We start from the raw sequence: 17,191 nt of genomic DNA, 5'->3' as shown, positions 1-17,191 counted from the left end.
GAGAATAACATTGACGAGTATACTGATATGGTGCCTGAGTTTATCAGGAAGTGTATAGGAGATGTTATACCCACTGTGACTATTAAAACCTACCCTAACCAGAAACCGTGGATAGGTGGCAGCATTTGAGCAACACTGAAAGCGCGAATCATCGCATTTAACCATGGCAAGATGACTGGGAATATGGCAAAATACAAACAGTGTAGTTATTCTTTCCGTAAGGCATTCAAACAGGCAAACCGTCAGTATAGAGACAAAGTGGAGTTGCAATTTAACGGCTCAGACACGAGACGTATGTGGCAGGGTCTACAGACAATCACAAACTACAAAAGGAAAACCAGCCATGTCGCGGACACCGACGTCTTGCTTCCAGACAAGCTCGCTTTGAGGATAACACAGTGCTACCGACGCGGCCCGCTACCAATGACTGTGGGCTTTTAAGACATTTAAGTGTGTTAACCCTCGCAAGGCTTCCGGCCCAGATGGCATCCCTAGCCGTGTCCTCAGAGCATGCACAGACCAGCTGGCTGGTGTGTTTATGGACATATTCAATCTCTCCCTATAGCAGTCTACTGTCCCCACATGATTCAAGATGTCCACCATTGTTCCTGTACCCAAGAAAGCAAAGGTAATGGAACTAAATGACTATTGCCCCGTAGCACTCACTTCTGTCATCATGAAGTGCTTTGAGAGACCCACTTCAATTTGCTTACCGCCCCACTAGATCCACAGACGATGCAATCGCCATCACACTGCACACTGCCCTATCCCATCTGGACAAGAGGATTACCTATGTAAAAACGCTGTTCATTGACTGTAGCTCAGCATTCAACACCATAGTACCCTCCAAGCTCATCATTAAGCTTGAGGCCCTGGGTCTGAACCACGCCCTGTGCAAGTGGGTCCTGGACTTCCTGACGTGCTGCACCCAGGTGGTAAAGGTAGGAAACAACACCTCAACTTCGCTAATCCTCAGCCCTGGGGCCTCACAAAGACTTCAGGAAACAGCAAAGGGAGCACCCCCCTATGCACATCGTCGTGACAGCAGTGGAGAAGGTAGAAAGCTTTAAGTTCCTCGACATACACATCACTGACAATCTGAAATGGTCCACCCACACAGACAGTGTGGTGAAGAAGGCGCAACAGCACCTCTTCAACCTCAAGAGGCTGATGAAATTTCTCTTGGCACCATGTTGTAACAACTTTGGAAGACCCATTTGTGACCAAGCTTTAACTTCCTGACTGATGTCTTGAGATTATGCTATTTTTGTTTCATCAGACAAGAGGACATTTCTCCAAAAAGTACAATCTTTGTCCCCATGTGCAGTTGCAAACCGTAGTCCGGCTTTTTTATGGCGGTTTTGGAGCAGTGTCTTCTTCCTTGATGAGCGTCCTTTCAGGTTATGTCGGTATAGGACTTGTTTTACTGTGGATATAGATACTTTTGTACCTGTTTCCTCCAGCATCTTCACAATGTCCTTTGCTGTTGTTCTGGGATTGATTTGCAACTTTTCGCACAAATGTACGTTCATCTCTAGGAGACAGAACAGGTTTCCTTCCTGAGCGGTATGACGGCTGCGTGGTCCCATGGTGTTTATACTTGCGTACTATTATTTGTACAGATGAACGTGGTACCTTCAGGCGTTTGGAAATTGCTCCCAATGATGAACTGAGGTCTTGGCTGATTTCTTTTGATTTTTCCATGATGTCAAGCAAAGAGGCACTGAGTTTGAAGGTAGGCCTTGAAATACATCCACAGGTACACCTCCAACTGACTCGAATTACGTCAATTATCCTATCAGAAGCTTCTAAAGCCATGACATAATTTTCTGGAATTTTCCAAGCTGTTTAAAGGCACAGTCAACTTAGTGTATGTAAACTTCTGACCCACTGGAATTGTGATATAATAAGTGAAATAATCTGTCTGTAAACAGTTGTTGGAAAAATTACTTGTGTCATGCACAAATTAGATGTCTTAACCGACTTGCCAAAACTATAGTTTGTTAACAAGAAATTTGTGGAGTGGTTGAAAAACAAGTTTTAATGACTTCAACCTAAGTGTATGTAAACTTCCGACTTCAACTGTATGTACTGTATTATATTATACTGTATCTTAGTCTACGCCACTCTGACACTGCTCATCCATATATTTATATATTCTTAATTACATTCCTTTACTTAGATTTGTTTGTATTGTGTGTATTGTTGTGAAATTGTTAGATATTACTTGTTAGATATTACTGCATGGTTGGAGCTAGAAACACAAGCATTTCGCTGCACCCACAATAACATCTGCTAAACATGTGCATGTGACCAATAAAATTGGAGATTTGATTTGCCTAACCTGGGGTCTCTAATGTAAACTGGATCTCATTCCTCCATTGGGAAAGCCTATAAGACTGTCCCACTTTAGCTACTCAACGATGTCCTAATTTAGCTAGCTATGGTTGGTAAAGTGGGACAAAAAAAAATATTTACTAAATTGAAACATAATATTGCCAACTTTTTTATGTGTTTTGATGCACCAGTATAGTATGCATATTCACATCAGAATTTGTCAATCTTAATTATTTATGACAGTTTTCTAGCCTTAATTAACATCAAAACAGAAAAAAGCTATGTCACTGATTTTAAGAAATCCTCTTTTATATGCACTTCAATACCGAAGTGACTTTTTGTAGCAGGTTAGGATAATTTAAGCAGCATGTTAGAAAAATGTATTTAACAGGTAAGAAGACTGAGGTTAAGGTGAGCAAAAGAGTTACGGTTACGGAAAATACTCTCCTAACCTGCTACTAAAATCACTTTGTATGGAAGTACTGTGAAAAGGGTGTGGGTGCGTTCGAGCAGATCACTTTTGTCAAGACCGCCTTTCAAGGCGTGTTGCATTATGGGGATAAAAATTGTCCGACTTGCGCCTACATGTCTACTGCATGAACTTTACAAAAATCATGTGCTCAAAGGTCATGAGGTTTTGATTGCAGTTACTCTTCACCAACAGCTATCGCCTGTATTGTGGGATACTCTATTGTCAACCAATCATTGGGATGCTTTTGTTTGACCCACGCCAATGTGACCAAAGAGATGACTGAAACAGGAACCAATTTTGCAGCGATTCCTTCAGTGGAATGAACCTAATATTTAAGTATCTCTCTTACTAATTAATTGCACAGCGTACACACCAGAGGAAGCTGGCGGGTTGAGCTATAGGAGGGCGTGCTCATTGTAATGGCTGGAATGGTCTAAAATTGGTTTATTAGCCGCGTTCATGTGTTAGTCGGAACTAGGAAACTCTGAAATGTCCGACTGGTTGAATGCAACACGGTACGTGTATAACTACAACCAGTTAGCATGTCGGAAATGTCAAAGTTTCTAGTTCCGACTAGAATGTGAATGCGACATTAGGCCTACCATTCAAACTGCCCCCCATGGTTTTACAATGTGCTTCCTGTTGTGTTTACGCCGAGTTCACGTGCTAGTTGGAACTAGGAAACTCGGGAGATTTCCAATTTGCCAACTGGTTGAACGTGGCACGTGTATAACTACACCCATTTTCTAGTTGAAATTTCAGAGCAAGAAATAAACGCATCAGGATTAAGATGTTCCAGTTTATATGATGTCCCACTCTTTCCGAATTCACTCTGCGTTTTCTTTACCATGATTTTTTCTTGCACAACCAATCAGTAGCATGTTGGGTTGGTAGGCTTCAAATGTTGCCATTTGGAATGTTCATATCCTACCGGTAGATGGTAAATCGAAATGATAGGGATTAACCTGCGAGTTTCAACGTTAGGCTGGAGTTTCACCCCACCCCCTTTCAAGGAACGCCATTTTGTTGACGTTTCATTCACCTCAAACGAGTCTTCCACCATCAACATGACAGCAGGCTACTGTGCCCTTTCAACTAATCGCATACGTTTTCAATGACATAGTTTAATCCCGTTATAATTTATATGGATTTCAAAATTGATCAACCCCTGCTAACGCTTGACAGTACATGGACACACTGCCATGTCACAGTTGTGCAATCCGGGATCCTTGGGACGTCAATACCCCGCCATTAAAGTTGAAATGTAAAACCTAAAGGTTAAGGTTAGGTAAGGGTTGTAGGTAGTGTAAGTGTAGGGGTTAAGGTTAGGGTTCCCCACCCTTTTCAATAGGTCATATCTAGATGGGACACAGTTTTTGTCAAATTGAAGTCAAACGTAGATGTTGTATTTTATTTTAGCTAACCCTAACCCTTTTCCTAAATGTAACCTAATTTTCCTAACCGGTTACGTTAATTCGCCTAGCATGCTGCGCAAATTATCCTAAACCTGCTACGAAAAGACAAAACCCTTTCAACCTGCGGCTCCCTGGATGGCGAATGACGTCATCAAGCCATCTTTGTTCTCCTTACACAAGCGTGTTTATGACTTGTTCATTACAGTAGTGACACAGAGGAGACCAGCGGTAGCTGAGTTATTATACAAATACATTGGCGAGGTGCGGCATAAAATAAGCGCACGAACTGAGAAAAAGGGAACATTTACAACGGGGGAATAAAATCAACTTGGTGGTAAACATTATCACTCCCTCCTATTGAAAACGCCAGAAGAGTGAATCAACTGAGAGGGAGCGAGAGGGAAAAAGAGCGCTGAAGGCAACCCACTCAACAGCCACTTATTAGGCAAATAGATTCCAGTCGGACTTGCGTAGCCTGCATTAATAAACCACCATAAGAAATGTGAGTATCACACTGTTGCCTCTGTGTGACGTTTATTTTCTTTGTGTGCCTGTTGTTATGTCTAGGCCTGTGTGTATTTATTTATCCGTGCTCGGTGGGTAGCAGACTGCAAGCCTATTTGTTGTTCAGAAATGATTTTAGAAAGGACATTAAATGAACCATTGTCTCCAAGGCATATAGGCCTATTGCATTTTAATCGTGCGTCAGGGTTAAAGAACCCTATAATTACAGGATAAATGTGTTGATTTACTGTGGGATGTTTATTTATGAACATTTACTGACAATACACATAGGCTAAATAGCATCCAACATTCGCCTATAGTCTATTCCATAGGCGTCGAATAACGGTTAGGCGACTCTTCGGTGGTTGGCCCCTGTTGTCAGCCACATTTCTTTACGAAATATTCAGTCATGTTGGCTAGTTATGATTAGTTAGTTATATTTATTCAAATGTAAAATATATATGTTCTTATCATTGGAATTGGACACGCACGCCTTTTCTCCAGATTGGACTGGTTTGATTTGAATGGGTTGACGTCCGTGTATTCGCATGTATATCCATTTGAAAATTGAAATTGGAATTGAAAGTAGAAACCTACAAATATCTAATTTGCTTATTTGGACGTATGCATTGGTTTCTGCCACAGATGAATGTATAGGCCTACGGCTAAATATACACGTATCATAGGCTATACAACTTGGACCTAATAACACATTTTCTCCCATTCAACATGTTGAACATCTTCTTAGAGAAGCAACAAATCCATATTATCTTGGATGTAGTAGGGTAGACTATCATTAGCCATAATGTGGGCTTAGCCTACGTGATATTGCTAACCAACTGTGGGGGTGGGGGTAACTGACGCTCATAGCTGTCGATTGTCAAGCAAGGACGGGCAATTAAATGTAGCCTATTTAATTTGATGATTCAAAAGTACACCGGGGATGTGGCCGTTTCCGCTCCTTTCCTTGACAAGCTATACCAGGTTCAGTCGTCTGGGGTTGTTTTTGTTTAGCGACTGCTAAGCTACAGGAGGCAGGTGTTTCACTGTCAGGGAAGATGGCCGTGGCATTCTTTTCTCTGTCGATTCGTGCATACAAACAAGCTGCTGAAACAGACAGCATCTCATTGAGGCCAGGCAACAAATGTTAGCGTTACATCGTCAACATGCTGTTGATAAACAAATCTAGCCATATACATTTTTATCCAATTTCTCACTGTAATTCCCGCGATAAACTGGTGGTGACATTGATGTTAGACGAAATTGAGGACCCTTTCAACAAATATGAAACCCCCCTTGATAAAAAAAATAAATAAAAAAGCTAACTGCATTAGGCACATTTTGGGAACCACGCAAAGCCGTTGCCAGCACTGGACAGCGCTGCCTGTCGCTGTCTTCCCCAACAGTGCTGAAACAGACTTGTAGACTAGAGTCCACTGTTTTTGTGGCTATGGTGTGTATGCGCGCTGTCTCGTGCGTGAGAGACGATTTGTAAATGCTTCACCAAAATGTCTATGGCAATCGGCCATATACAGCCCAATAAAGCAGGGAAGAAAGACGTGATTAATGTTGTCGCCTATTAATAACAAAAGGCCGATCGTCGTGTCTGTATAATAATTCAGAAGAGCATGCGAGCTGTTTTCAAAGGGAATAAGACCATTTTACTGGCCATGGTCTTGACAAGGGGACATTTTTTTTTCACCCTGTTGGTGGAGGACGTTGCGTATGTGAGGTAGACCTTGCCCTGGGTTCCCCCCAGACTGCTGTCGACACTCCATTACTCTTATTTGAAAGCCTACACAATCCATTTCGTCGTGCCCTTTGAATATGTTCCCCGTCACTGTGCACACACACACACAATCCGCCCTCTTCTTTTATCTGAGGCCCCGAGAAAACAATGGTTGTTGTAGCAATGTGGGGGATGATGTACAAAACACACTAGGGGAGTTGCCAATAACGTCCTCGTCCATCGTTCATCTCTCGTTTGCTCGCTGCACAATGACGATGGCCTCTTCCACAGAGAAGGTGAAAGAGTCTGGGTAGGATTTGGCCTCTAAAAATTTAATTGTTGTAATCGACATGAGAAAGAACACGTCCTAAACATCAACATAATGGAGGCTCCCAGTAGACCACATACGAGTTGGGTAGCATAATGATTAATGTGGCAAGGTGACTCAACACATCAAATTAGTGCTTCCAGACAGCGCTTGCTTTGGACTGACAAATGCAAATGAAAACATGAGTGTACAGAGGATTTGTAGCCACATGAAGATTAGCTCTGTGTGTCACGGCCTTAAAGGTGACCTTTATACAGAGTTTTGTCTCACTCTACTGGAGGAAGGGGGTCACTACAGGCAGGAAGCAACCTCAAGATGTAGTTGAGAAACGAGATTGAAAGCGGTTCATGGTCGATGCTGTGTATTATTTACAGCCCACTTATCCTTAAGTTGTGAACCTATGATAGTACTATAATGAAAAGGCTACAGACACTTAAAATTAAAATACCAAGTTAAGCTTGATACTCACTCTCACATACAGTATGTAGCCTAAAGATATTATGAACACTAGTACTTCACTAAAGCCTGAATCCATTTATAGAACGTGAACTATAAATGGGGTTGAAGTTACAGTTACATGACTATTGCTCTACATGGGTGCTGGAAATACTGGAGGGACACAATACACTCCATTACCACAGTAAGACACAAAAGGATGCCTTCTCTTTGATATACATATGTTACTAACACAGTGCTGCTCCATGGTCCACACAGTGAGTTACTAACACAGCACAGCTCCATGGTCCACACAGTGAGTTACTAACACAGTGCAGCTCCATGGTCCACACAGTGAGTTGATAACACAGCGCAGCTCCATGGTCCACACAGTGAGTTACTAACACAGTGCAGCTCCATGGTCCACACAGTGAGTTACTAACACAGCGCAGCTCCATGGTCCACACAGTGAGTTACTAACACAGCACAGCTCCATGGTCCACACAGTGAGTTACTAACACAGCACAGCTCCATGGTCCACACAGTGAGTTACTAACACAGTGCAGCTCCATGGTCCACACAGTGAGTTGATAACACAGCACAGCTCCATGGTCCACACAGTGAGTTACTAACACAGTGCAGCTCCATGGTCCACACAGTGAGTTGATAACACAGCGCAGCTCCATGGTCCACACAGTGAGTTGATAACACAGCGCAGCTCCATGGTCCACACAGTGAGTTACTAACACAGTGCAGCTCCATGGTCCACACAGTGAGTTACTAACACAGTGCAGCTCCATGGTCCACACAGTGAGTTACTAACACAGCGCAGCTCCATGGTCCACACAGTGAGTTACTAACACAGTGCAGCTCCATGGTCCACACAGTGAGTTACTAACACAGTGCAGCTCCATGGTCCACACAGTGAGTTACTAACACAGCACAGCTCCATGGTCCACACAGTGAGTTACTAACACAGCACAGCTCCATGGTCCACACAGTGAGTTGATAACACAGCACAGCTCCATGGTCCACACAGTGAGTTACTAACACAGTGCAGCTCCATGGTCCACACAGTGAGTTACTAACACAGCACAGCTCCATGGTCCACACAGTGAGTTACTAACACAGCGCAGCTCCATGGTCCACACAGTGAGTTACTAACACAGCGCAGCTCCATGGTCCACACAGTAAGTTACTAACACAGCGCAGCTCTATGGTCCACACAGTGAGTTACTAACACAGCTCAGCTCCATGGTCCACACAGTGAGTTACTAACACAGCGCAGCTCCATGGTCCACACAGTGAGTTACTAACACAGCGCAGCTCCATGGTCCAGACAGTGAGTTACTAACACAGCTCAGCTCCATGGTCCACACAGTGAGTTACTAACACAGCACAGCTCCATGGTCCACACAGTGAGTTACTAACACAGCGCAGCTCCATGGTCCACACAGTGAGTTACTAACACAGCGCAGCTCCATGGTCCACACAGTAAGTTACTAACACAGCGCAGCTCTATGGTCCACACAGTGAGTTACTAACACAGCTCAGCTCCATGGTCCACACAGTGAGTTACTAACACAGCGCAGCTCCATGGTCCACACAGTGAGTTACTAACACAGCGCAGCTCCATGGTCCAGACAGTGAGTTACTAACACAGCTCAGCTCCATGGTCCACACAGTGAGTTGATAACACAGCGCAGCTCCATGGTCTTCACAGTGAGTTACTTACACAACTCAGCTCCATGGTCCACACAGTGAGTTACTAACACAGCTCAGCTCAATGGTCCACACAGTGAGTTGATAACACAGCGCAGCTCCATGGTCCACACAGTGAGTTACTAACACAGCTCAGCTCCATGGTCCACACAGTGAGTTACGAACACAGCGCAGCTCCATGGTCCACACAGTGAGTTACTAACACAGCACAGCTCCATGGTCCACACAGTGAGTTACTAACACAGCACAGCTCCATGGTCCACACAGTGAGTTGATAACACAGCACAGCTCCATGGTCCACACAGTGAGTTACTAACACAGTGCAGCTCCATGGTCCACACAGTGAGTTACTAACACAGCACAGCTCCATGGTCCACACAGTGAGTTACTAACACAGTGCAGCTCCATGGTCCACACAGTGAGTTACTAACACAGTGCAGCTCCATGGTCCACACAGTGAGTTACTAACACAGCTCAGCTCCATGGTCCACACAGTGAGTTACTAACACAGTGCAGCTCCATGGTCCACACAGTGAGTTACTAACACAGTGCAGCTCCATGGTCCACACAGTGAGTTACTAACACAGCACAGCTCCATGGTCCACACAGTGAGTTACTAACACAGCACAGCTCCATGGTCCACACAGTGAGTTGATAACACAGCACAGCTCCATGGTCCACACAGTGAGTTACTAACACAGTGCAGCTCCATGGTCCACACAGTGAGTTACTAACACAGCACAGCTCCATGGTCCACACAGTGAGTTACTAACACAGCGCAGCTCCATGGTCCACACAGTGAGTTACTAACACAGCGCAGCTCCATGGTCCACACAGTAAGTTACTAACACAGCGCAGCTCTATGGTCCACACAGTGAGTTACTAACACAGCTCAGCTCCATGGTCCACACAGTGAGTTACTAACACAGCGCAGCTCCATGGTCCACACAGTGAGTTACTAACACAGCGCAGCTCCATGGTCCAGACAGTGAGTTACTAACACAGCTCAGCTCCATGGTCCACACAGTGAGTTACTAACACAGCACAGCTCCATGGTCCACACAGTGAGTTACTAACACAGCGCAGCTCCATGGTCCACACAGTGAGTTACTAACACAGCGCAGCTCCATGGTCCACACAGTAAGTTACTAACACAGCGCAGCTCTATGGTCCACACAGTGAGTTACTAACACAGCTCAGCTCCATGGTCCACACAGTGAGTTACTAACACAGCGCAGCTCCATGGTCCACACAGTGAGTTACTAACACAGCGCAGCTCCATGGTCCAGACAGTGAGTTACTAACACAGCTCAGCTCCATGGTCCACACAGTGAGTTGATAACACAGCGCAGCTCCATGGTCTTCACAGTGAGTTACTTACACAACTCAGCTCCATGGTCCACACAGTGAGTTACTAACACAGCTCAGCTCAATGGTCCACACAGTGAGTTGATAACACAGCGCAGCTCCATGGTCCACACAGTGAGTTACTAACACAGCTCAGCTCCATGGTCCACACAGTGAGTTACGAACACAGCGCAGCTCCATGGTCCACACAGTGAGTTACTAACACAAATTCAGCAGGACTATCAGAGCAATGAGGGCATGCAAAGGAAGGACTACCCAGCATACACCTTTGCATCATAGTGTTTTTGGCTTTGCCAGTAGGCTTTCCAGTGCCTTTACATCTTTTCTACAACTAGGCCTAATTGTAGATTAATCTAGCCTATAGTCAAGGTTTAGAAAAAAGAACAACTGCATTGAGATCATAATGAAAATAAAGATACCACATTCAGATAGATTGGTGAGAAAGAGTGAGTTACTGTACTCAGTTGTAGATGGTCAACATAGATGGTCAGAATAGATTGATAGGACCAGACATGTAGTAATTGCTTCAGGACTTTTGATTGTCGTCCATTAGTTTCCCCTTAGCACAACCCTAACAATGCCCAGCGGAGGGTTGTAGGATAGGATGGTGTCTGTCAGATATGGAATGCAGAATATATGGCTTGTGGTCATCTTGATGTTTACTTGAGGAGGATGCAGTTAGGACAGATAGCTTTATTTTTTATTTTTCTTGTCTTTTAAAACATTTTATTTCTGGCATTATTGAGAGCATTATTTATCAATTTATTCAGCTTTTTATTCAGCTTTCAGATGTAGACGCCTTCTTGGGACATAGAAAGTGATGGTTTGAATTAATTAATTCAGAACAGCTTTGAATGTGCTTTAGTAGTGTGTGTTATGGATACAGTTGGAAAGGGCCGTAAGCAAAGCGGATACACATAATTGTATTTCATGCTTGGTGGATCCTTTTATCCAGGCCCTTTTAATTCAGGATTAGTAAACCATTCAGCCTGTTGTTGAGGCTCATTAAAGAGAGATATTCTGCCTCCTTTTCCAATCATTCAGTCATCATGAAGCTGTTGACTTGATTCAAACCTATAACGTTGAGATTCTACCTCAGTGAGTACTGTGACGGTGGATAATTCCAATCAGCCATGATATGATAGTAACTTGTTTTTACTTCTATGTACCAAAGGGACAGGTTGGCCTATTTAGTAGATGCATGCGTTACTACACGGTCATCCATACGTCGTTGAAGGTGAATAAACTGACGAGTTGTGTTTGATTGACAGGTCTGCCCCAGCTGCCGCCGGCGCCCCCGCAGATGGAGCGGCGCCCCCTCCAAACCTCACCAGCAACCGCCGCCTGCAACAGACACAGGCTCAGGTGGATGAGGTGAGGAACATGCAGACACACTCACCTTGTATTACACACATACTGACCCACAGAAATATCGGAACCTTCTTCACACGTTGTGAATAGTCACAAGCCGACATGGACTGGATGAATGCATGTCCAACACACTTAGGTCAACAGTCAATACATTGTGTAAATATACTGTGGAGATAACACAACTCAGTCTGAGTTGATTGAGGGATTTACCCTGTCCCTGTTTTCGGCCCGTGTGTCTGCCCTCCCCAGGTGGTGGATATCATGCGTGTAAACGTGGATAAGGTTCTGGAGCGTGATCAGAAACTGTCAGAGCTAGATGATCGGGCCGATGCCCTGCAGGCTGGAGCCTCACAGTTCGAGACCAGTGCTGCAAAACTCAAGAACAAGTACTGGTGGAAGAACGCCAAGGTAAGGGCTACATTGAGATAGATAAAGATGTACTTTGGTCCACATTTATTCATGATAATAGTCATTTCCTTTGAGGCTTTCAAGATGAATGTTAAAACATAATGAAATGGATTGTAGCTCATGATTTACCGCATGTCCCATCCCCCCTGTTTTACTACCTCTCCATGTCCAACTTCATTTTGCTGGACCCCAGGAAGAGTAGCTGCTGCCTTGGCAGCAGCCAATGGGGCTCCGTAATACATTAAAACATACAAAACTCTGCTTCCTCTAGATGATGATTATCCTGGGGCTGATATGTGCGATTGTCCTCATCGTCATCATCGGTAAGGGTCACACCCACACTCTCCCTGCCATGGCAGTTTGAATTAAGATATAGTCTGTGCTTCAGTATTAGTCTTTTTTCTCACCATCCCTTTCCCTTTCTCTCTCTCTTTCCCTCTCTCTGTTTTTCTCTCTCTCTAGTCTACTTCAGCACTTAAGATGAGTGGCTCCTACCCCAGTCTGCACACGAGACTGCCCGCTTCCTTGCAACAGAAAACCCTTCAAATCAACAACAAAAAATGTCCACTGGTGATGAATTAATTAAATTGCTCCCCAAATAGTCTCAATATGACCCTGCCCAGAACCCCCTGAACCCTCTCAGCCCCCGCTTCCACCGCCTCACCTCTGGACCCCTGTCAATTTTCGTCCTGTGAGTCTGTGGCCCTGCCTTCTTTGTAAATACTTCCTGCTTTTCTAATCCGTCATTCATACTCAGAACCCAATACTTGTTGTGATTGTTACCGATGACAACGACAGAAAAGAAAATGATGACCCTGGCGATAATTGTTATATACCAGATATGAAATATATATATAGTTCTTTGTAGGAATTTTATTCTGATATAATGTTTTTGTAGGTTGTGTGTGGGTGTGCGTTTTGTATTTTTTAATTTTTGTATTAATTTTACTTATGCTTCAGATTTGAACTACTGCCTATTAATCAGAGTGTGTATATCTTGCACGTTCTCTCTCACTGTCTCTGCCTGTCTCTGGCTTTCTCTGTCTTGCTCTGTCTCCCACAGAGTATAGGTGCATCTTTGCACAGTGGAGTTTGTCTCCTTTAACCGAGGTACTTAATCAATATTCCCATCCTGTTCTCCATCTTTTGCTTCTCTCTCTCTTTTTCTCTTTCTCTCTCCTACACCCTTTAGCCACACTGTCTCTTTAGAATCCTTCCTTCCTTCTCTTTCTTTCTGTCTCTCTCTCCGATCATGTACCTTCTCTTTATTAACTGCCAATAGAATTGGACCAATGTCTGTAGATGTTTTTTATTTGACTTATTTAGTGTCTTATTTCGAGAACATTCCTCCATTGCTGTCTAGTAAAAATGCTGTCAGTGTAGCACATGTATGTGTAAGTATCTTTAAAAAATATATATATGAAGTGATCATAAATATTATCGCCGATATCAATCTAACAAGCCAGAGTTGGAAAAGTAACAATATTGATATATTAAAAAAAACGAGGGCTTGCTAGTTTTTGTTTGGTGGATCAGGATTTGAACCTGTTTCATTTTTTCATTTCAGCAACATAACATTGCATAACGTTGCTGTGACAATACACCAAATCCTACAGAGATGTCATTACTAACAAATAGCTAAAAAGGATACTTACACTAAGGGATCAAAAATGCGGACACAGTAAAGCCTTAGTCTCTGATCAAAACGTATCACATTGATGATTTTTACGGTCAAAATATTCCCATACACTCTTTATTTTGTGTAGAGGGAGAGGCTGACTGAAAAGGGGGAGGCGGTGTGAAATGCACAAAGAGCCTTGTTTTTGATGGCGCTGTCTGGCTGGTCAACAGCATGACCGCTGTCTGGCTGGTCAACAACATGACCGGCCGAGAGAGAACCTCATTCAGCAAAACCTCACCTATTGATGAGCACATACACAGACAACTCAGCCTTATTTGAAAGTGAAGGTAGAAGTATGAAGATGGATGAAGCAACTGGCATGGACATACAGTAGTAGAAAATGATGATCTAGAGAAAGGGACTAACTTGGCCCATGGGGGCCAGCTTCGTTGACGGATTAAGAGTTGCTGTAAACCTTAAGTGAACTTTCCAAGAAACGTCATGAAAAGCAGTCATAGTATACACACAAGCTAGAGGGAGCGTTTGCTAGTGCACTGGTTCTCTCTCTATCTTTCTTACATTTTCTCCCTAGTTACTGTCTTTTTCTTTTTTAAACATAGTAATAGCGTATATTTTATATAGTATATTTGTGTGTTTGTTTGAAGCAGATAGGTAAAGAGGAGACTGAACTCAATCAGGACTTCACTAACTGCTATGAGCAGGGAGCTCCTCTCTACCTCTGTGTGTTGTGTGTGTACGTGCATTTTTGTGGTTCAGCTCTGTAAGTTAAACACTGCCAAGCAACTAGGGAGAAGCTTTTGTTTTCTGCCATTTTCTCTTTGGTGCCCTTACTGATTTGTTCTTAGTGGATTGCTCTTGCATGGTCACCTCTTGTCCCATGCCCCTGTATAGGCCTAACTGTTTCTAGTGCTATCTGTTTCTAGCACATGAGGTTGGTGGCACCTTAATTGGGGAGGACGGGCTCGTGGTAATGCCTGGAGCGGAATGAGTGGAACGGTATTAAGTACATCAAACACATGGTTTGATGCCATACCATTCGCACCGTTCCAGACATTATTATAAGCCGCCCTCCCCTCAGCAGCTTCCACAGGTTTCTAGTGCTATCTATCTGCCAGCTCTGTTAGTCTACTTTATGAGTAGTAGCAGAAAGACTACTGGACCTGTGGATAATACAGTTGTTCCCATAGGTTAGGCCACCTTAACATGACCTCTTGGCCCCACCATTCCCACCTATTTCTCCTCATTGATTCAGGATCCTACACTGGGGATGTATGTGTTGTTGAAGCTCTGCCCGTCCTGGGAATATCCCTAGTTTATCCTGACAGATTTGGCCGCTTAGACATCAGCGGTGAGGGCAAGCTGTTTCCATGACAACTAAATTAGATGAGCAGAGTGGGGAGGTAACAGATCAGCCCACTGACTGTCTTTCAGATTTTCCATATTTGTGCTCAAGGAATATTCCTATGCTACATGTACACTGGCAGAGCCCCCCCAACCACCCATAATATGTTACAAATAACACACACATATATTTCCTTGCTCTCTCTCTCTCTCTCTTTCTCATTCTATTGTTATCTCCCTCTCTTTAACTATCTCTATCAGACACATGTAAAAGGAAATGGCCTTAGCACATTATCTCCCAGCAAAGCCTATCTCCCAGCCCCACCCTTCCTCTTTATTCTACCTAACTAGAGCAAAACTAATTCAGAGGAAAATTACCAAAGACTAGATGTTCTTGCTGCCAACTGCCATCAAAAACAAGTAGAGGGACACAACATATTTTACCCGAGTCACTTTAACAGCAATCCTTACTCCCCTGTTTTTGAAAGCGTACCCTTAACCCAAAAATACCTAAAGTCACATGACCGTTTAACCCTTTCAGATCTTATTCAATAGCTCATGTTGGCAAATAGATGATGACATAATGTGCTATTTGAAGATATGCAAGAGAAACAAAACCTACAAAAAGACGTGCTTTCAGCCCCCTTCCATAAGACTACTTTAATCTGTACCGAGTCTTTAGACACAAGCTCCTATAACTAATAATAGCACAACTCCTCTCCTTGTGTGTGTCGCTGTCGTGCTGACAACAATTTACAGATGAAATAAAATATTAACTTTATCTATAGCTGTTAAACAAAACAAACAAAACATGCATAAAAAAAGTATTTATTGTCTGGTGTTGTAGTGTGGGGGTGTATTTGGGGGAAGGGGGGTCCTATTTCTTCAGGTCGGAGATTAGAACGGTTCATCAAAATCTACTGGGTGAGGTCAAGAAAATCCACGAAAGCTGTATAAAAATTGGAATAGCAAATAATTCGAATTTATTTTGAAGGTGACAAAAAAAAAAAAGAGTGCCGCCTTCGAGTTATTATCATCTCATGACACCACTGGTCGGGGTAGGACTCCTGTGCTGTTCACAAATCCAAGGGTTGTCCTTAAAGTGCTCAGCAAATTTAGATAAAAAAAAAATAGACAAATTGATGTTATGTGAGTGCTCATTTTCTGTTGCTTTTTTTGTTCCGCAAGGATGGGTGTGCGCAACTTTTAATGTCCTGGCACTTTTCTTTGTTGTATTCTGGGTGTATTTTGGGGGGCTAGGATATGATGTGGTGGAGAATATTGTGTTATTGCTAACACTAAGAGGTGTTCAGTGACTTCAACATAGGAGGGAACCTTTTGAGGCACTGATCCTTCACAGGTCGGCTATAAAATCACAATGCTCTCACCAATACACATTACATTTATTTTTATTTTTGGACCAAATGTTTCCTTTGTGTTTTGCATAAAGTTAGTAATAACTTTTGTATGATGTCATTGGCTTAGGTTGTGTGTACATCGGAAGAGGAGGAAAGATTAAATAGAGAACATGTCTTTATGTTAATCGTATCAACCAAGTCAAGAAGAAGGGATGTTACTGGGAAAACAAATGTCCAGAAGGCTTAGAATGGTGTACAATTCAAGACAGATTCCTCTGTTGTCACTATGTTTATATTTTGTTTGAACTTCATTTTGTGGAGGGAATATTATTTTGTTCTTTTGGGACTGGTGTTGGGGAGGTTTACAGTCCACATTACCTCTGTTTGCCTGGTCTTTCAGGAGGGAATAGACTGGGGGATCATGGGTAATGTGTTTGGTTCAGTCTGTTTTATTTGATTTATTGATTTATTTATTGTGTTTTTGTTTTGAATGGGATTGGATATTAAAAACAAGGTGGATTACAATGTACCACAGGATACCAATTGAAAACCAGAAGTACATAAAAAACAATTGTAGTGTAAATCGATCAATGTCTTGTTATATTGATGAACATCATGGAAATATATATATATATTGGAAAAACAATAATTCTGATGACCTGTGTTTATTGTTCCCAGTGTGTGTGTGTGTGTGCGTGTTTAAAAACAATGATGACATTAAATAAAATCTATGCTAAAATGGGTCCAAATATAATTGAACT

The 17,191-nt window shown here is 43.0% G+C and overlaps 1 protein-coding gene across 1 annotated transcript; it reads left to right on the top strand.

The window, feature by feature from the left end:
• The first annotated feature begins 4,382 nt into the window (after positions 1-4,382).
• LOC139418498 (vesicle-associated membrane protein 2) lies at positions 4,383-17,172 on the top strand. The gene is made up of 5 exons (XM_071168019.1): positions 4,383-4,726; positions 11,582-11,684; positions 11,931-12,089; positions 12,361-12,412; positions 12,552-17,172. Coding segments are annotated over exons 1-5 (333 nt in total). The 5' UTR covers positions 4,383-4,724; the 3' UTR covers positions 12,569-17,172.
• Positions 17,173-17,191: the final 19 nt, after the last annotated feature.

The sequence above is a fragment of the Oncorhynchus clarkii genome, chromosome 10 (genome assembly GCF_045791955.1).
Source record: "Oncorhynchus clarkii lewisi isolate Uvic-CL-2024 chromosome 10, UVic_Ocla_1.0, whole genome shotgun sequence".
NCBI classification, from domain to species: Eukaryota; Metazoa; Chordata; class Actinopteri; order Salmoniformes; family Salmonidae; genus Oncorhynchus; species Oncorhynchus clarkii.
Note: the sequence above shows the minus strand (reverse complement) of the source record. Positions and strands in the feature narration are given on the sequence as shown.